General features: G+C 44.6%; 1 protein-coding gene across 1 annotated transcript; it reads right to left on the reverse strand.

Moving 5' to 3' along the window:
* Positions 1-656: 656 nt before the first annotated feature.
* On the reverse strand, positions 657-16,822 carry s1pr2 (sphingosine-1-phosphate receptor 2). Its single transcript, XM_080044360.1, has 2 exons — positions 16,265-16,822; positions 657-3,826 (listed from the first exon to the last, which is right to left on the reverse strand). The coding sequence occupies exon 2, from the start codon at positions 3,689-3,691 to the stop codon at positions 2,570-2,572; it is 1,122 nt and encodes a 373-aa protein (XP_079900486.1). The 5' UTR covers positions 3,692-3,826; positions 16,265-16,822; the 3' UTR covers positions 657-2,569.
* Positions 16,823-21,540: the final 4,718 nt, after the last annotated feature.

The following is a 21,540-nucleotide window of genomic DNA, read 5'->3' on the forward strand; positions in this document are numbered from 1 at the left end:
CACATCTGTCTTATGAGCCGACTCCAATGTTTTTGTGTATATAACTTCACCTACAGGTTCCTTCGTCTGATGTCATATCCTGCAAGGCTCTGGAAAAGCTTGGCAGACGTCCCAGCAGCGCAGCCTCCTGGGGCTGATTCAGCCAATGTTCCCACCCAGGAATCCTGGACGTCTGACAGGAAACAGGCCCAACTCTCCCAAGGCCACTATAAGTCAGCCTCTCCCCTCACAAGTAAGTCTCCCCCCTTACCCGAGAAAACTCTCCCGGGACCTTTCTCTATGCTTCTCTCAGACAAACTATCTTACAAATAGAAATTCTTCTTCACCACACCACACCCCGTTTTCACCCTCCCTGCCCTCTGCCCAGCTTCCCATCATAGCCCGGTCTTGCTTTAACCTTCAAGCAACTCAGTGATTTTATGAAGCAAGAAAGAATTGATTAATGGCCAAGCAGAATTTGAATGTGCAATTTCAGGCTTTCATGTTGAAGCTGGTGTTTTTCTGACCTTGTCAGAGCATGTTTGGATTAAATGCGGCATTAGGAAATCTTCTCAGATGTAGGCACAATAGGAAGGCAACTCAGGACCTGCAGGTAAACTACAGCTGCAATTAAATTTGTTTACAGCTTAGAATGAAACTCATACAACCAAAATGGAATCTTTCAGTATTTCATTTATTTTATAAAAAGGAAATTCACATAACAAAATGTTTATGTACCTACATTAGTGTTTCAGATTGTACCGATTTTAACACAGGCAGCGTGCTACTGGACACACAAGGCTATTGCACACGAGACATTTCATACATAAACAAACACACATACACAAATTATACATACTGTACAATGATACATACATACATTCATACATACTTACAAACCTACATAGTTATTAATGTGTGTATCATTAAAAATTCATAGTCAGGCAACACAATGAAATGATAGATACACAGATTCAAACATCTCTCCATTTGAGGAAAAAAAAACTGGGGGAAAGCCTACATCACTGAAGCTGCCAAAGTGCTTTTCACCATTTCTACTTGGCCATCTGATAGTAAAAGTTGCTTTAAAAAAAGAAGAATTTAAAATGTGTGTCTTGAGGAAGAAGGTTATTCTAACCCTGAACAACAGGAACCGGACATTGAAAAACAGGACTTCCTATTAGCTGAAGGAAGTTGCGTTTTATAGGATGTCAGAAAGTGAGGATGAAGTTGACCTCCCAGGAGGGCAGATCCCCTGTCCCACCCCACCCCCACACCCCAGTGCATTTGAAACTAGATCTTCTCTTACTTTGTGGGGGAGGCGAAGGGTCTTTGGAAAGGTGAGACGTGTTTACATCTGTAGTTGCACAAGGCATACTAATTACAACAAAATATTGTTCATGGCGCTATTTAAGACTTCACAGTGAGAGTAGCCTGTTAACCCCACTCTCTGCTCGTCAATGACTTGGTGATTCAAAATGATCAATAATACTGTCAACAATGGTGCGCCTGCCCCAAACACTTCATACATACATTCAGCCTGATTCCCCATGAGGAAGGCACAAACAGAGACAGCACTTTGCTGCTACGTTGCTACAACACTGTCAGGACATGGGTCCCATTTGTTAAAGCTGCTAGACAGTTGTAATTGAGTACGATTCATCAGTGCCAACTCACTTCAGGAAATGTGCTTTCTGATTAGGCCTTCCTCAACGGAAACTGTTTAAGTACAAAAGACAACAGTAAAAGCAAGAAGGACAGATAATGTGGACGATTGAGGGAAGGGGTGTTAGTGATGGAAGCTCAAGCTGGAATATATCATACACATCAGCACTTACAAATAAGTTAGGATTTCATGCATTAAATGTATGCAGATTATGTACTTTTTTTGTAGTTAATCAAATGGTTTAAGCAAGGTTATATAGGGAATATATAGCCCTGGTTTTGTTGAGGGAGTACTCATAGTAATTTGGCTTCTATGGAGTTTAGTGCTAAGTGAAATTGATCACTGTCTCCATCGCTCTGAATCTGTAGGCCTAATGCATACATATATCAGTCAATGAGAGTAATGTGGTTTAACCTCACAAAGGACAGCTATCTTTCAAGTAATCTACAAAGTGAAACTTTGCAAGCTTTGCAGTGATGCCGTTCTTGAAAGGCCCACAACAACTCACCATACCTCTAATATGATGCATGTTAGGTGTCTATTTTTGACTTTAAACAGAGGTTTACATGTTTAGAAGGAAAAACAAGATAAAGCCTTATAAATGAAAATGTTTTGACACTCCATATCACGTAATGAGCGTACCCATGCAAAAGCTATTTTCACATTTCTTCTTCAAAGTTCTCAGCTACCAAATTGGTTCCCTCTTGACCTGAAGGAGTCCACACAACTTTGATTGTAATACGAAAACGTCCGCATTGTAGAATGTGTCTCAACAGAGAGCTGTGTCGCAGCTTTGCCAGGCAGGTCAGTCCAGGATGTGCTTGCATCTTTTTGAACATCTCTTTGTCTGAACACATCCTCTCACTCCTTGATCTAATACATCTCTCACACACAAACACAAAAGCACTTTGTGCTTGACCCATATCAGACACAGGTGGTACAGTCTTGCATGATATGTACACTCTGGTGATCATGTTTGTTGGTGCAGTGTTCGAGAGAACTGGAGCTCTTAAGAGGGACCAGACAACGGTCAGAGGGCCGCCCGCTTTGCAGCACCCCCCAGCAGCACAGCACGCGCAGGAACTCCTTTCTCATGTCCTTGCTGCGCAGTGTGTAGATCACTGGGTTAAGAGCTGAGTTCAGAGTGGCAAAGCCAAAAAACAAGTCTGCGTTTTTGAGGATTCTGCAGGACTGCATGCTGCACGATGAATCCAGGAGTAGGATGGTGAAAGCCGGCAGCCAGCACATGATAAAGACACCCAGCACTATTGTGACAGTTTTTAGAAGGGCATAGGCCGGTAGGTTAGTCGCCTCCTGGTGGCTGGAGCGTACAATCAAATAGATCCTCACATAGAGGATGACAATAGAGAGAAGTATGAGGCTGAAAATGGTGACAACGAACAGGATGTATTTCTTTGAGTAGAGTGGCAAAACAGCTGAACACTCCGGGAGGTTGAAGATGCAGTTCCAGCCAATGATGGGAAGTCCTCCGAGCAGGATGGAGGTGACCCAGCAAGCTCCTATCAAAAGAAACATGCGGCACGTTCTGGTGGAGCCGTACACTTTGACCTTTGTGATGGCAATGTAGCGCTCTATAGCTATCGCCAGCAAGCTGAAGACTGAAGCTGCCAGCGCGATAAAGGTTGAGCCCTCCCGGATGAACCACTGCACAGGGACCAGCTCAAAGGTCTTTGGGCCCGATAGAAAAATGTTGGCTATATAGGAAGAGCCAGCTAGCAGGTCAGAGAATGCCAGGTTGCCAATAAAGAAAAACATGGCGGAGTGGAACTTCTTGTTGCGGCAGACGGCAATTAGGACCAGCAGATTCTCCAGGATGATGATGGTGCAGAGGATCACAATGGCAATGTGGAGAGTGGAGAGCTGTTTGCCTTTTTTCTCAGCAGTTTGCTTGTCCAGTTCCTCGGTTGTCATGTTCTTTGCAAAGGCATAGTAGGAGTGGATCAGAGTCTTATTGTAGTACTGGGAATACTTGCTCTTCATGATGACAGGTTGGCAGAGCACGGAGGCTTTACGGCAAAGATTCATTCACACAGTGGAGTCGGGCAGGGCATTTAAGCAGATAATCATTGCCTTTACGGAAAGGGACAGCGAGAGTGGCCCAGGTTGGGAGGGAAGACGGCCTGTCCCACAGTCACGTCTGAGGAGCTCTTTGTGGGTCACCTGCAGACACACAGAAAGGAAGAGAAGGCAAGGGTTACTAACAGAGTACATTCTATTGCGCTATTGAAACACACTTTGACAAAGCAAGTGTTCATTCTAGGCAATAAAGAGTAACTAGGCTACAACCTGTTTCTCAGTCTGTACAATGGAAGCTGAACATTGTCTTCAAGATAACTCTATTGTAACAGTGGAGGAACAATTATAGACCACAGCTTCTAAATGAACTGCCCCTTATCATCAAAAAGCCCTGAAGTGATCTTACAGATAAACAGACTCAAAATGAAGTGTCTGCATTAACGTTGGAAGCTAAAGAGCAACAATCACATGACATAAATGAATGGTGCCACATGGCGAGTGAAACACACTGCACTCCCTGTGTCCATTTGTTACATCCCAAAACTGAACACCCACGCAGGCAACAGTTGCAGCTTGGAAATGGAAAGTAAAATTCCACAGGTTCTCGAGGGAGTCGTACATTATGAAGATACATTATAATTTTTTTGGGGGGAGGGGTGGGTGGACCTGTGCAGGCAGAGATCACCTTCAGGTCGAAGAAGGAATACTCTGTGAATCAGTGTGTCGGTGCCTAGACAAAGAAGGGCCGCGCTCGCAGTCTGAGGGGGACATTCCACCAACCCTGTCCGAGCACTCGGCTGTCAACACACGGCATTGTTGTGTGCGGAGCGAACCATTCCACTCCAGTGAGCTACCTCTTGAAACTTCAGCATAGCTCATGGATCAGCCGGGCTCCTTCATCCTGACACGCCCCCCCCCCCCCCTTCCAACCAGTTCACAAACACTAGCAAATCAAATAGATAAGAGAGGAAAAGGTGGCAGCGTCCCTCACTTTACGAGAAAAAGCCTTGGTTAGACTTGATTCTAGTGCGTCGATAGCAAATCTTAAACTAAACACTTTTTGAAACAGATTTTCCACATCGGGTTTGTTATACGGAGGCCTGGCCAGAGTAATTACTGCATATACACTCAATGACAATATATCTGTTTGTGCTTGTTGGTATTCTCTTAAACAAATGAGGAAAAACCTTTGACCTAATAATGATTAAAGTTTAAAATGATGCACCAAAAACTAACTATCCAAAAATCTGCGAACCACTAATGTGGGTTAAAATTACTCAAAGGACTCTTTTTAAAGAGAAACCCTATAAAGCTAAGCACAACTAAATAAAAAATGGGCTGCCGCTTACATGGCTTAAAACAAAGGAAAGTTGGAGGCTCTGGGAATCTAATTAGAGGTGGAGTTGGTGTCTTAAACCTGTCAGAAGTAACAGGATCCCTCTGCAGGCCAGCTCCAGCGGTAATTGAACACTGATGCCTCCACTGCTTGTCTTCACACTATAGCCCTTAACTGGAAACCTTCAGTGGAAACTGGGGCTGAAGCTCTTCTCTGTTCTGCTGGGCTTTGACTCAAAAGAGCCAGAGCCTGAAAGATGGACAGGGAGCGAGACAAAGCCGGGAACGAAAAGCATGCATGTGGAACGGCATCTGGACACAAAGGCAGAGAATCCGAGACATCTCTGTGACGTATATACACACACAAAACCTCATCCATGTGATGTGTCAGACATTGCAGCGCAGAACTTTACTCTGCATGTGCTCAGAATCTATCTTCACACGCAAAACTCATGGTGACAGACCTGGAGTGGCGTGGACAAGCATTCCCCTGCAGCAAGCACGCCGCTTGGACACACGGCTGCCGTTGTTTGCCAGTAATAACCAACTCACTGTGTGTTTCCTCAAGCAGGAACAAAGAACAATAGTCTCCTTCAAGTGTGGAGAGCATTGCCCTTCAGCCTTAATAAGGGGACAGCGCACTGTTTCATAGCAAAAATGTATTTACGGTCGAGCATTGTCTTATCAGAACCGCTGCATCAGGATAGCTGGCCCCTCCCATCCTTTTTATCTAAATAGAGGCATGAGCACATGCCAGGCAGCTGCACTAGCATAATTACATCAGGTTACTTTATTGAAGCCCATGATGATTTTATTAATAGCAGAGACCGCCATTATAGAGCAGCTTTGCATCTCCACTGTCTCCGTTTGCTAAGAGAAAAACACACTTGTTTTGCTCCATATTGGCCTTTTTCTCTCAGCTTGGCCGGGTTTTCCCTGAACAGCTCTCTCATGTGTTGTGTAGACTTGTGGTCCCTCCTGTCACCTCCTGTCCTTAGAGTCTGTCATCAAGGGATTTTGCTGTGTGTGGGAAACCTGATGGGCTGGTTTGCCCACAGCACCGTTTCTCTTTAGCCCTGCCCTGCCCCTCTACCTGCCATGTGCCATTCAGGGTTTTGGGATTGGTCGACAGGAGAGCCGACTTCCTGCTATGTAATCCCCCTGCCCGGCATGTCATCAGAGTTGTGGCCTGTTTTTAATCCTGACTTTTTGACACATTGTCAAAAAAAAATTTGCTCACCGGATCGACGAATGACTACTTCCCCATCACCACCTTATTTAATTTTCATTTAACCTTTATTCATACTCGAGAGATCCTTGAGGGGTGACCCTCATTTACAATGATATCGAGTCATTTAGTTATAGTATTTAAACATTTTTAATAATGATATAACAATTCTATAGTTTTCCGCAACCACAGCCAGGAAAAAAGTGTTACACCAATGCTAAAAAGTTCATCAGATGTTGTGTAGTATAACACTTGTAACACACCCACACACTTGGACATTTTAAGTGTCATTTGTTCCATAAATAAATGTCAAAGTATACAATAATGTAGGTGAGGGTGTGAGGAGGTTTCAGAAAAATAAAAACCATGATATCCAGTCCTGGAATTCACAGTGAAGCTGAGACTAAGTTAGACAAAGCGATACATAGAACAAAGCAATGTGCGGACAGGAGGGTTAACACAGGCGCCAAAGAGACTAAGGAAATCAAACAAGAGACAGACACCTTGGACCGGATATCCTATCTGAAAGCTTGTGCGAGTTCTGTTGACACCAACACTTTACCTGTTTGTCAAAAGTTTAGAAATGGTGCAGAGATGCTCTTGTGGTCTCATAGAAAACCCATGCTACATATAAGCATTTTCCTCAGCTAAGTCCCCTTTCTGCAACCTCGCGTACAGATGGAACCATGCTTTAATCGACCATGTAACCACAGTCGCAAACACCTGCCTGCAGAGCCTCGACTCTTAATCGTCCGAAAGATGTTTAAAAAAGGAGCGGTGGTCACTGCTGAAAGCTGACTCTGTTTTTCTCCTGACACTAACAACAGACAGATTCGGCCCCTCCGTCTTGGGACTGACAGCTGCACAAAGGCCTCAGGTGTTTTCCCCAGAAACACCTGATAAGCCCCAATTAGCACAGCGTCTGCTCACCAAAACCAAGGCAACGACAGCCCATTACACCCCCTGCTACCTGTGACACTCTACTTAAAACTGGCTCCACTTTCTCTGGGGTGGGGGATGGGGGGGAGCACTTCAAACGAAAATAGAGCTCCCATCAACTGACACAGCATGCATCATACCCACGCTTCCATGTATACAGACAATTTTACTCGCATGCACAATCTCCCACAAACATTTTGGCCTAGATAAGAGCATTGTGTGCAGAGTGCAGACAGTGTACTTTTGCAGCTTATCTTGTTTGTTTTATGATGTGTTAACTGTTTGTTTACACACAAGAATCCCTCACCGAACAGTCTGTGGTCTCAAACATCCTGTAACGTATCTTTTTCCATCTGCTTTTCACACTCCCTGCTCATCAGCCGCTGTAGTGGCAACATAGCACCAATCCAGCTTCGAATTTTTTCACAACTTGGCCTCTTTTTCTTGTTACGCCAGGGGCACAAGGCTAAAACAGAAAGGTCTTCTTTGTTAAGGCTACAATACGAAAAAAATTAATCGTGCACATTTTCCACTTTAAGGAGATTTAATGACTTCCTGCACCCTCTACAAGACACAAGGCTTTTCATTGAGGTAATCCATCATGGGTGCACAAAAAAAGCATCTGCTGGTGTGATTTGCTCTTTCCTGTTCAGTTTCACAGCCACTAATATCAGTGGAAATCTAATCTCTGGGAGCGCTTCGCCAATGCTGTTACCAGAATCCGTCCACACCTTTATTATCCCCTCTGCTATTCTGACTGACCTACACTCCAAAGGACTATGGGTGCTGCAATCATACAGACCGGCATCCTGCACATGACAGAAAAAAAATCAAGTTAAAATCACGGATCACCAAGGTGTCATCGGGGGTTATTTCGGCCGAAGTGAAGAAGAAAAGTGTGAAGAAGTGCATTGAGTGGAGGCCCAGCTAGCAGAAGAGCTGCAGCAATGTAGTCATAACATTTCCCCAGTCAAGTGTTGACATGTCAGACACACAGTAGAAAACGCAAATAACTACCACCACAAAGATTCACCACTGCTGCCACAGGAGCTAAAGGAAATGGCTAAACCAAAAGATGCACGCTAAAATAAGGGGCCACAGTCATCCTCTTTTTCTGTTTCTTAAACTTAAAAAAGTGACGAATATACCATACTATACTACAACAGCTCAATGCTCCTCTAAGCCGTCACAAGTCACTGCACACATGCCCGTTAAAGCAGGCCTTTTTTCTTTTTCTTTTGCATGGAGCAGCTCCATACAGTCATGCTGTGCAACCACAGAATGCACAGGGATGGACTGTGTCTGCTGGCAGGTGGCTACAGCGTATCTCTGCCACTCTGTCCATCACTGAGGCCCCAGGGCCCAGTGTGGGGAATCCTTTCACATCAGCGCAGCAACACTATTGATTGTCCGCAGTTCCAGGAAAAAGCATTCATGTTTTTACAGTATTGCTGTGTAACTGGGCCGAAAGGGGGATTTGTTTGGCGTCGTGGTCCTTCAACTGACCTTGGTCTCGACACAGACTAAATATTCACGCATGGTGGCTTTTGATCTAGCGTTTGTTTCTCCTATAAGGTCAAAACAAAAGCAGACCAACTTTAGTCCCGACTGTCTGAGCTTATTTTAAGCAGCTGCTGTTATCTCTGATGCATGCGTCGCTGCCGACAAGCTCACTGATAAAACTGACTCCCAAAACAGTGACAATGTAGAGGCACAGCTGACGTGAAGATGTTCAAGAACATAAATACTTCAGGTCAAATTAAGCACCATAGCATCTGCAACCTTAACTTCCTACTATGGTACTGAGTAAAAGTTGTGTTACACAATACACAATGACTTTTACTTCAAACCCTCAGGACTCAACGGGCTACGAGGCATTTACAACACTATATTCCAAAACAAGCAGATTGGAAAGCTTTCTTTATCAATCAGGGATAAATATTAAAGCTAAGAGTGCTACGCATGCATTCATGGACTAGATATATACGGACCGTAATGATATTTCTAAGTATCTAAGTAGTAAAATCAGTTATTTCATACACTTGAGTGGCAACCTTGTGGGTTAAGGATGTAGGAGTGAAACAAAGGCAAGTTAGTCGTCAGAATCTGTATGTTTTGAAACACCAGCAGCTCATAAAATCTCCAAACCAATGAAAACAAGGGTTTTTAGGGGGAAGTAAGAGAAAGAAGAGAGAGGGTTTGAAAGTCACGCTGTAACTTGCAGTCAAGAGGCAGAGCGGACTGAGAGATATGAGATGGAGGCCTGCAATATCTCACAGTTTCTATCTCAGAGAGGAACTCCGCTGGGGGAACAACACATTTCACAGGGGAAAAAAAACTTGCAAATAAATGTTTGTGATTTGCCAAACCAAGTCGCAGACATACGTGAAATCACATACTTTTTCGGGACTAAATAAAATGCAGAAGTATTTTTTAACAAGTTAGCATAACTGTCCTATGGCTTACATCATGGCATTAGATGAGGCGCAAAGCAAGTTCCTTTTTCCTGACAGATTAAACGGTTCCCTTTTCTTCATTACACGTGGTGTAAGAGTTTTATTTTAAGCCCCCCAAAAAAACCTTTGTCTGTCTTCGTCTGTAACTATGCCGACACAATCACGCTTCATTAAAACCGGTTATAAGCTGCGATATATTAGGGGAGTGGGTGTCCCCAATACATGGGGGTTTCGTCATATAATTAGGGATTACCCTTTCGCTCGTCAAACAGTTTTGACAGTTTGGGTACAGCCTCTTCTGAGGGGGCCGGTCTGTAAACACAGTTCAGTCAGGGAGTGCGTGGGGCATGGTGGCTTGTTTTGTTTTTCTGTTCATCTCCTCAGTCACTTCACCTCTGCCACTTTGCAACGCTTTATTTATGGCAGCTGTTGGGGTGCTGTGTGTGGCTCCTAGAGTGGCACTGTGAGGAGCTGGAGACAAAGAGCAGCGTAAAGAAGGGCATCCACAGCCTCGGGAGCTGTAACCCGCATAAAACGGCTGACAAACTCCCCCCCAAACCCTCCCACCTCCAGTCTACTCCATTGGAGGATTGTGGGGGTGGGGGGTATCTCCAAGGGTGGCGCCTGAGAGGCAATTACAGTAATACCTTCACCCTCGGACCACTCCTGTCAACTTAAGTCACTCCAAATTATTCATGTCTTTATAGCGCGTTATTTAGCATATTTCCCTTTAATGCTGCTCCCTGTTTTGCAAAGCAACTCGGTCTTCACTCTAATGCCCCCTCCTCCACCCGTATATTTTAAACTTCACCACAGAGATCAAAAGAGAATGGCCACAAAGAGGTGATTAAATGCACATCAAGAAGGATTTATTTAGAACACATCTGGGGCAGACATGTTCTTACAGTCCCCTATTAAAGACTTCATTATACAGCACACTGTGCAATCAGCTCTCGAGTCAGGAAAGTCAAGAGCTCAGCACCAAGAAACTACTTTCTCAGTAATGTGTATGTGTCCTAATTTCTCTTGTCAGCGCGGGCTGTTTTATGTAGTTTTACTGATCATTTTAAAAGAAAATAGTTCCCTCATTATTAACCCTTAGAGACATTGTATTTCTACAGCGTTCATGCACACGGTTTACTTGCTCAGCATGAAAAGTAATAAAATATTCTCAGAATTCAAGCTCTACATGGAACAGCGGTACACCACCCATAAAAATACTCGGCTGTGATGTTGTAGGCTGTAGGTAGTGTTAAACACATGATGGTCTTGAAACACAGGACATTGTTGCTCTTGCTGCACAGAAAGAAGTTAGATCAGGTCTGGCCAGAAAGCTCAGGTCTGAATGAGTGATTCAAGTTTCAGCCACCCTGCCCCACTAACAACTTCCCATGTTCTTGTCTTTACAATGAGGTCTCCCCTAATGAATGGCTTTGAACCCTCTTTTAGATCTCTTTTGTCCTGGCTACCTGCTCCTATTCTCCTCCGTTTGCTAGACATTGAACTCCACCCCTTCTCATGTTCTGTTCCTTCTCTGGGAAAGCCGTGAAAGAGTTTGCGATTACTGGGTGCATGGCGTGCCAAAGAACACTAGACATGACAACATACTATATCTATGCATTTGTGTATGGTGGTGGCGTTGAAGGTGGCTGAGGCTATGACATGTTTGTCGCAGGGATTTTCAGTGCACCTAGAATTGTCACAGACAGTCACTTATGGGACAGCCTACCAATATCCAAGACACAGTAGAGGAAAGAATGGAAGAAGCGCCACACAATGGAAAATGATACCATCTAAGCAGGCTAACACACAAGCTGCCCTGATTGCCTCTGCCTAGTACTCTGTGATAAGATGATAAATTGATGGAGGCCCTCCATCTCTCCCCATGGTCCAGCATAGGAAAAACAACTCCAGACTCCGCTGGCAAACACAGATCCATTAAACACAGCTCTGTTGTTGGAGAAAAACACGGTTGCCTGGAGAGGGAACATTGTTGTGTCCACACAGTCCACAGTTGTTCCTAGGTATTTTATACAATTTATTCACGCTTTATACACAAAAAAAAATATTTCTTGAAAAACTCATGTGGCATTAGGACGTCATGTAAAAAACATTTGTTCATGGTCCACACAGTTACAACCCGTATTTAAAGACCAGTAAATGTGTGCAAGAAAAGAGACCCGAGGGTATGTAACGTTGCTGACTTTGTGAGGGATACTATGTCTGTTTTACTTCCTGGCAACATTTACACAAGTATTCTTTTTTCTACAAAAAAGACCCCACAGTACTTGGTTTTGCATGCAGCTTTTACAAAGTCTTATGCAAGATTTCAGTGGAGCGGTATGCCTAGGGATAATTTGCAAAAGCAACACACAGGGACAGAAAGTGAGTATTGCGGCGGTGTAGCTTTTCAGAGTGTACAAGACGAGACAACAGCTACTTGACTTTGACCTAAACAAGGCTCATCTGAAATGGACACGTTTGAGCTGTTGTCATATTAGCTTAAAGTAAACAGAATCTACTTGCACTCAATCTGTCTGTTGCGATGGAGCGGTCTGGCCTCTATCATGACCCGACTTGTGTTTGGCTGGAGGTTAATTCCAGCAAGTCTTTAAGCCAGGAAGGACTGAAGCTGAGGCCTTTACAGGATAAACAATCCTAATGGTGCTTTCTAACCAAACAAGCCTTTGCAGCCGACTTATTTTGCCTCATTCTTAAAGTCTGTCAGTCATTATATAATTAAAAAAATAGAGCTCATTAGCAGGGGAGACCAAGCGAACGTTCAGTCCCAGGGAAAAGGGAATGGCTTCTACAGGCTCTTAACTGGCTGCATGGGTCAATTCAAGATCCAGGAAAACTGTCTCCAGCATACTTCTGGATCTGGTGGAGGAGGTGGGGTGTTGAAGTAATCCTGCTGAGTTTTCCAGCTGCACAAACAAAGCTCACTGGATAACAAAGGCTTCCAGGAGAGGAGAAGGGAAAGGAGGAAGAGAAGGAGGAGGAGAATATCTCTATAAACCACAGCATCTTCATGTGTACCTGCTCCAAGATCGCTCTAGAGTCTGCGCTGAGAAGGACCAGAAATTCAGAAAACCACAACATGACCACACTGATTAAGTTTGCCACTGGAACATACAGAACTAGGATTTTCCCATCCAGTTCATAAATCACACAGCATACGCAAAGGAGAGGCTGCAAAGTGCGTCCGATCCAATCCAAAGCCACAGAAGTAACCAAAAAATACTTTTATTCAGAACTACTTGTCATTGTCATTGCCCCCTGTCTGTGGAGCAATGCTGCACAATTAAATTTGCCAGTCAGAGCTTGACTTTTTCAGCGTCATTTTCAACAGAATTTCATAAGGAGGGCTGGTCCAAGCATGAAATGTGACAGAACAGCCTTATCCCCACCCAAGAAAGCGTCAGGAAATCCTGGCATGCTGCTACAAGCATCAGTGCCTGGTCATGGGGGGTCTCATAGTTTGTCCAAGTCACTCAAGTGGAAAAGAGAGTAACAAGAGACTTTAAAGCTAATGGAATCTTTCATTGGTTGAAACACCTTCCTAAAATAGTCAGAGACACGTTTTCTTCTTTCTCCACCAAATACCAGCTTGTATAAATGTTTATGTTGTAATCAGAACAGGACTGACAGTAACTCTTCTTGCAACTCGGAAAGGTTGTTTTGAAAAGGAGAGTCTGATAGAGCAGGTTAGTGCACATGCGTATTTCCAACTAAGAACAAAAACAGTCTTAAGTGATGTCCTATTCTTCATTCTGTTGGCGAATTGTCTAAAACGCCATGTTGCTCTAATCTTGGGCAATCCCAGCTCTTGGCTGTGAATCATATCACTGCATGCTGTCAGCTGTATGTTGTGACTTGTGCTGCGGCAGCTTGCGAGCAGAAGGCGTTTCTTTTTCTCCAGCTGCCACGCCCAAGAAAAGTGTTTTTCAGGCAAAAGGGGGATTACCCCCTGCTAGAACTCTGGGCCTGTCAAACCCAGATGGCTGTCCTCAGAACACTAAGCAATGTAAAAAATAAAAACACACAAGCACTGTCTTCAATGATCTGCCACAAGGTTTCTGTTTTTTTTTTCTCAAAACGCATGCATTGACCCCAGACCGGTTTCATTTAACCAGGTAAAAGCCAGGTTGCCTCTGGCAGGTCGCTCCTCTGATCTCTCAATGTTGTTTCCCCCTCTGATCTGGCTATATAAAGTGGCGGAGTGTAGACAACAAAAGAGAAGTCAGTCTCCCAAAGGAAAAGCATTCTCGCTGCTTCCCATTAGCGGAACGCTCTCAGGCCTGAGCTGAAACCTGAGCATCTTTCATGGACCGACACCACCCACCCACCGCCACCCATCCCCGCTTTCAACCCCTAGTGACCTGTTCCTCTACAAGAAAAAAGTCCTGCAAATCCAGTTCCCACCACTGAATTACCATTCATTTATTTACCCATCCGTGGACTTATACATCTATTTATTTATTCAACTCATCTGTTTGTCTTCACTTCTCACGCTCAGTCCCCAATGGAGAGGGTCCGATTACAGCAGTAGTCTTGTAAAGGGAAAACAGGGCCACTGCTGCACAGTGAGCCGGGTCAGCAGCATACAGATCCTGAACTCATGATGTCATGGGCTGCTGGACTGAGCCAGTCTGCCTACGCTCTAACATAAAAGACCATAAAGTTAATACCATGTGTGCCTCGTTTCTGTGGAAGGCTGCATGTGCCCGGAGCTGTGGAGTGTCTGGCCAATAAGTTGGTGCTTTTCACAGCACCCTGGGGTTACCCTTGCCCAGCTGAAAGATGGTGAAGTGTGGGAAGAAAGCTGGCAGCGTTCAGGCTCTTTGGGGTTTGTTTCTTGGTGCAATGAGCCATGTGGTCAGGTCACCGGGCCAAACGCAGACGGCCTTCCGCCTGGATATATAATGCCCTGTCTGCAGGGGCTCCCAAGGCATGCTGGGAAACGCACCTGAGTCCATAAGCGATTGTGCACGTCCCCAAACAAACCAAGCTGCTCTCACACAACACCAGCATCAATGAACCTGCTGACAGGGCCTTCAACACTTGATAGTCCTCTCCTAATGCTGTTGAGCCTGCTTCCTCTTCACCCCCCCAACCCCTGATGTTATCACCCCAAGCTGTTTGCTAGTCTTAATTCAACAGGCTTTGTGGCGTACGTGTGCATACGAGAGTTTGGTTTCTCACCCCGGTACCTGGACTAGGGCTGAAGATAATGCAACAATAAGCCTTTGCGGTTAGTGACAGCCTGCTAATGAGCTGCCTGCAGCACCGTGCAGACTGAACCAGACCAACCAAAGGATAGCGGTTGATGGATAGGGGCTTTTATCTGGGCAATAAGCATTAGTTCCTCCACCTTATCATCTTATCTCACTGTGATTTGAGGACTCTGCCACAACAGGATGCCTCACGACTGGACTGCTGACACCTATGTATCCCTCTTTGTTGTGGTGATAGGGAAATGTAACTACCAGGCCATATGAGATATGGCACAAGTTGAATTCCTGCGAATTTCCAAAATGAGGAAACTGCCAACAACACAAATGCATGTCCCTGTGACAGTGTATTCAAAGTGATATATTTTGATAATGGTAAATCATGACACCAATGTGCTGTAGTCCTTTAAGACTTGCATGTAAAAAGCTTTGTGTTGCCTTCCTCTAGGGAGCACATCTCCAAGCCTGTGAGATTAGCTCCCGTGCATGGGGATAATGGGGGCTTTTGTCTTATTAATACATCCTTTCAATACAATGGCTTCTTTAGAGTGACGGATGAACAAGCCCCAACAACATCGGAGGGGTCAGAGCAAGGGGGGTGGACACAGCATGCCCCGCAACGGCTCCCAAAGAACTCCAGTGTGTGTGTGTGTGTGTGTGTGTGTGTGTGTGTGTGTGTGTGTGTGTGTGTGTGTGTGTGTGTGTGTGTGTGTGTGTGTGTGTGTGTGTGTGTGTGTGTGTGTGTGTGTGTGTGTGTGTGTGTGTGTGTGTGTGTGTGTGTGTGTGTGTGCGTGCGTGCGTGCGTGCGTGTGTGTGTGTGCGTGCAGCCTCCAACAACAGCTATAGCCTACAGACAACATATGATGCAGCAAAGTGCATTGACCCCCGCTATATGATCGACAGCTGTAGCCCTGCGTGTTAATATATAACACCAGCCAATGTTATTCATTAAAACACACACTGTGTTTAACAAACGCAGCTGTCACGCTGAAAACGAGAACCCACTGTGGCTGCAGCCGCGTTATCGATAGTGGCGAGTAAAGAGTTCAGTGACTGTGCTAAATGTGGGAAAATCTAAAAGACCTTACTGTCATGGGTGGTTGTGAGTCAAAAGAAGATTTCGAGATTTTGTGCGTCAATGGAGACTTTCAGTTTGTTATTCACGCGCTTGAGTAATCGTTGATGCAATGAGGAGAGGGAGTTTTCATGTTTAAGTTTTATCATTTATTTTTAATGCCATAAAAAAGGTAATTTAATGTTGAACTGTATAGCATTTTTGTACTAAGAGATGTAGTAGCCTAGGAGACACATCAGATCCTTTTGTTAGGCTGCAGCGGCACATGCAGACTGTCACACACACTAACTATTTTGAGGATGTGCCATTACTTACCCCATGAGAGATAGCCTATAGTAGAGAGCGGTGAAAAGACGCTCCGACAAATATTTGTCTCCAAATGTCCTCACATGTGTCCACGAGTGCGGCGTCAAAGTTCAACGCTTTTCCTCCTGCGCCGGGGTCGGGAGGCAACGATGACAATCAAAACTTTAATGCAGGACTAGACTGTCTGTGATAAATCCATACCGCTGTGTACGCCTCTACGGAAAGTCTCTAAAGTTCACCCGAGCGCGTGGAAAGATTCCAAAGCACGATCGGAGCAATAAAAACCAATGAGGACTTTTTCTTTTTAAAAATCGCACTTTCTCTTTTTCTATAATCCAGCAGCAGCCCGTCTGATTGTCCTCCTGCACTCTGGGAACAACAGCTCCACGGGGCTGTGGAGCGTCAGGGAGGCGCGCGCGCAATACGCAGTCGAACACACACAAAAATACACACCCACCCACACAAGACAGACAGCGCGTGTGTGTGTTAGAGAGGGGGAGAGAGAGTGTAGCCTGTGTGTGTGTATGGAAACGTCATAAGTCCATAAAGAGTCGCGAGTCTCAGTGTCGAAATATAAAGACGGTGTGGGTTTTTCTGCACGGCAATTAATATGGAAAATACTTTTTAAGCCTATTTCTGGACCTTCTCCCCACTCTGGCGCACACAAATGAAGTCCAGATGTTCCACCTCTTCACTTCCTCTTTCTCTCTCTCTCTCTCTCTCTCTCTCTCTCTTCGGCAGCTCCCAGTGTGAAGCAGAGTCCACACTTTTCATCCCGTCTCAGTTACCCTTTAGAGCAGTGGCCAGCTGCAAATGCATATAAATCTATAAATATGTGACAGTGAAATGAATACATTCTCCAATGTTAAAGTAGCATGACAAGTAAACTGTGACCTATACTGTCACAATATGTGACATTTTATTCCAACCAACCGTACAATATTTTTTTGTGTTGTTTTTGTTTTGTTGTTGTTTCTGATGATGAGTCATTGCTGTGATTTGAACAGGTAACCCTCATGTCTGGGTGTAGGTGTAACGATGAGGGTGAGGTGAAGGAGCTAAGTCAGGGCTTGTTAGTCATCAGGGCTGCGCCTAGACACAAAGTGAGGCAGGTGCTGGCTCATGGTGAAAGGGCCTCTATCCAACCCCAGAGGAGGTAATAATGTCTTCACAGTCATTACTCAGAAAGCCAAAGTAATCCCGAGTGGCTATGATGTCATGCGTCTGAGATGAGATGAAGGGTGCTGCATAATGTTGTTATAAAAATGATTAGTTATCTCACTAAACATCTATAGGGACTCCCTGACTCCTGTGCTGAAGACAAGTTTGCATTTGGCTCAGGAGTTGTGAGAATCAGGGGTTTCTGAAATGTTCCAAATGTAATTTTTTTTTTTGTTTGGTTGTTTTTTCCAAACTTGGACAGTTATTTCATCTGAGAGAAGATGAAGATAGAAGATAAATGAAAACCAACCAGCTGTGTGTGCGGATTCAGAGCTTAATTTAACGTTTTTTTTTCTCCCACTCACAATGGGACACAGTCCACCAGGAAGCAGGTGGTGCCCCTCACGCATAGACTTTTTTTTTCTTCTCTGCGTCCAACCTGGCCGAATGACATCAGAGCACATCACGCAGGGAAAGCACCACACTGCTCATCATACAGTCTGCCTACGGAGGTGGGTTGTCTGAAACACACCCAATAGGAACACACCAGCAGTTCCCAAATGAGTCTTGGCACGTCTGGTTCTCTACCAAACAGTTTCAACAACTTTTATTTTGACTCATGCCGCATCGGCCCACGGTTTACTCGCGGAGAAAGGATCTAGATTGTGCAATCCCCTCTCACCGCACTCATCCCTGCCGCCCCCGCAGTGCCAGCTGCCATGATGTGGGAAGTACTCTCTCTCTTTAAAGAAGAGAAGAAGAAGAAAAAAGCTGAACAACTGCTGATCAACAACTTTGCAATACTTCTCTAAGAGTTGCCAAAATGTTTCCACCTGCAACCTGAGGAGATGTAGACAACTTTAACGATTTAACGGCGCCTCGTCAAAGTGTTTGTTGTTCACTTTCTGTATTCTCTGCTCTGTCATGCTGGCAGACACTGAATGAGCAGTGTGTTAAAAGGGTGTGTAGTAGACAGCCTTTATGGACTCACTTCTCACTGTCTGTGGGTTTATGATGGGACCCCTCCACTAACGCTGCCCCCACTGCAGTGTCTCTCACTGAGCTTTTAGGGGAGGGGTCAAGAGCCCTGACCTCACTTCCTGTTGGGGCTCCTCACAAGCATTCCATTGTCTGTGAGAATGTGCATGGACTCAGGGGACTCTGCACATCTGGCAGCTGTTATTAGCGGCCTCCTGTACTCAACCCCCCCTGCCTCCGCCACCCCCTGAGGATGATTACTACATGTGCTGGTGGATGTGCGCCCCACAATGCACCTCAAAATAAACTCTGTGGGATAGTATTGTTTCATGAGCCACGGCTGTGTTGCCACAACCTGAGTGAAATGAATTAGGTAGACAGTTGAGTTTCATTATTGTAGTTAGTTCATTTGCATTTTCTATTCTCCCTGTCAGTCCTTAAAGTGACATTTTAAACATTTGTCTCTACAATGTTTTTTAACCGGATGTGTGCAATACTTTTTGTGCTATTTATTGTTGTGATTGGTACAGTTTCTGCTGTATTATTTGTCCATTTGTTTTTTGCTTTAATCATTGTAACTGCTAAGGCATTTAATTGTGTATGCAGCGTTTGAGTCCAAGACAAATTTCCCTTAAGGGAAAATAAAGTATCTTGTATCGCAATAACAAGGAGCCCCTTTAAAACTGAAGAAATTGGACGTTTTGGGAATTACGGTTGTTGGATTTCTTGCGTAGCGTTAGAGATTCTTTCATGTCTGTGTAAGCCAGCAGTTGGTTAGCATAGCTTGGCAAGAAAAATCCAAATTTTTGATAACATTTGACAGTGACAAGCTATCCCCCACCTTCCCCACACCAGTGACATGCACTAGTTTAATACATTACGCATACATGACAGTGGTATCGATCGTACCTACTAACTGAGAAGCTGAAAAGCTTAGAAACTAATTGATCCGAAATGTTGAATCTTGAAAGAAACCATTGTCACCTTTACCTCAGACAGACTGCTAACAAGACGCATTCAGACAGGCTGTGGTAACGTGACCTAGGTTTGAACTTGCCAGAAGAGGAACAGCAAGATGAAGGTTTCAAGTCGGAGATTGAGGTGAATGCAGCCACAGAAAGTACATAGTGCAGCAGAACTACACAGATAACACAGCGCATCATTTATGTCACTCGTCTCTGTAGACCTTTTTGTTCAAAGATCTCAAGACCCAAAAAAGGCAAAGTGGTCTTAGAAGAGCGGCTAAATATTCTATGTTCCTACTTTTAGACACAGGATTACACTGGGGATGACATTAACAGTAAACTCAAACTGTTCTCAGGCTCTGTGTTGTTTGAGACGAGGGACTTTCCATCCCTTGTTTATCCGCATAAAGTTAAACCACTGAGCCAGCTCTCCATATGTATGATGTGTGAAATAAGGGCGACCAATGTGCTGATTGTTGACATAATGTAATGAGAGTTTTGGGGTATTTTTTCAAGTACACTTATCTATTCAGACGAGACCCATTTGGAGATAAAATGCACACATAAAGTGAGTGGAAAGTGAAAGAGCTCCTACTGTATAACTTCCTCATCAAAATATATAAAAGCCACCCAGACATAAAGAAAGTCTGTGAAACGCTTCCATTTTCCGCACAGATGCTCTGACCAAAGTAAGACGTGTATTTATAGTGCTGCGAATGTTCTCCAGGTCATGTGCATCAAAGCTTTTTCCGAGCAAGCAAGTCAGGACTGATGTGATCCGGATGACACGATTTTTGGACCGTAGCTCACATCAAATGGAGAAGGAAATGTGCACAGTTTGCAGCCATTGTAACCACTGCTCTGCAACGTGATCAAGTGCACGCTTCTTCACACCTAAATCAAAACTCATCTCCTCATCATCGCTGACTCTCCTGCATTTGCACTGTAAATCAGCACTTAGGTTGCACCGCCAGACGACACGTAATGAAAATAAATCTTTTGTTCATGAACAGATACACCGAAAAATAGCTGAAAAAGCACATTATAATGCTATGTATATAGTTAATTGACACAGATAGAGTGCTTGTGGTAGACAAGGTTTGGGCTCCCCTCTCAACACCGAATAGCACAAGTGCTGCCTGGAGTCAGGCTGGCTTATCTCTGTCTGCACTCCAAACAGTGGGCTTAAGTGCAGGCTGTGCCACATGGCTCTGCTGTTCACAGGTTTAGAAGAAATCCGTCCACCCTGCATTCACTCCCCCGAGACCTGCAGTGTTATCGTACCGCTTATCTCCAGAGCATCTAGCAGCTTTTTCTTTCCTGCACAAAAGAACTCAAATTCTTTCCACATTTGATCTGTACCGTGCAGGGGAAATAACGTCTGAATCACGGTCAGGTCTCTTCATGTACTTGTTAAACAAAGGAAAATATCGGCCCAGTGTGTGGTTTAACTTTCATTGTTTGTGTTGTCCTTTCGTCGCCGAATTTGTCTAGAATCTGCCGTTACAATTTGTCATCGCTCCACCCCTCTCCTGACAGGAGTATGGAGTTCCCTTATGCTTTACAGCCAGACCTTGAAAATATGGTTCCCATGTTGCACCTCTGCACGAGCCTGCGTGCTGGTTATTTACGCCTGACTATTAGTGGTTGTCTGTTGTGTCCTCTGGTCCAGTGGGGAGAAGGGTGTTATTGGATGGTAAAGTGTGGGGGCCCACACATGGTTTGGGGATTTTGGGGGGAGTCATGACTTTTGTGGCTTCCTGCAGATTAGGGCAGTGTTTACAGAGCCTTGCTGAAGAAACTTCAGCAAAACAAATTCAAATCCACACATCCATTATTGGAGTTGGTTTGATTTAACATTAGAACTGTGAGTTTAAAAAAAAGTATAATCTTGCAGGAGCAGTCAAAGGAGATGTGAAGCAACTGCTATCAGCACTCTGTGGTCCAACAGTCATTTGGTGGTTGGAGAGGTGTCTTTTCTGAGGCATGGAAATAGTATGAAAGGTCACGTATAGCATTCAGCAGAGGCCCGGCTAGGATCCCTTTCGTCTAATCTTAAGAGGCATCGCAAAGGGCATGGCTAAAAATCTGCTGTTTTGACCTGAAACCATATGGCAGCCATCAGTGGCTCCTCTCGCATTGGCAAAGAAACCCAACCCTGACATTTCTTGCTAATTCATT

Source organism: Ammodytes marinus (assembly GCF_949987685.1).
Source record: "Ammodytes marinus genome assembly, chromosome: 16".
Lineage (NCBI taxonomy): Eukaryota > Metazoa > Chordata > Actinopteri > Uranoscopiformes > Ammodytidae > Ammodytes > Ammodytes marinus.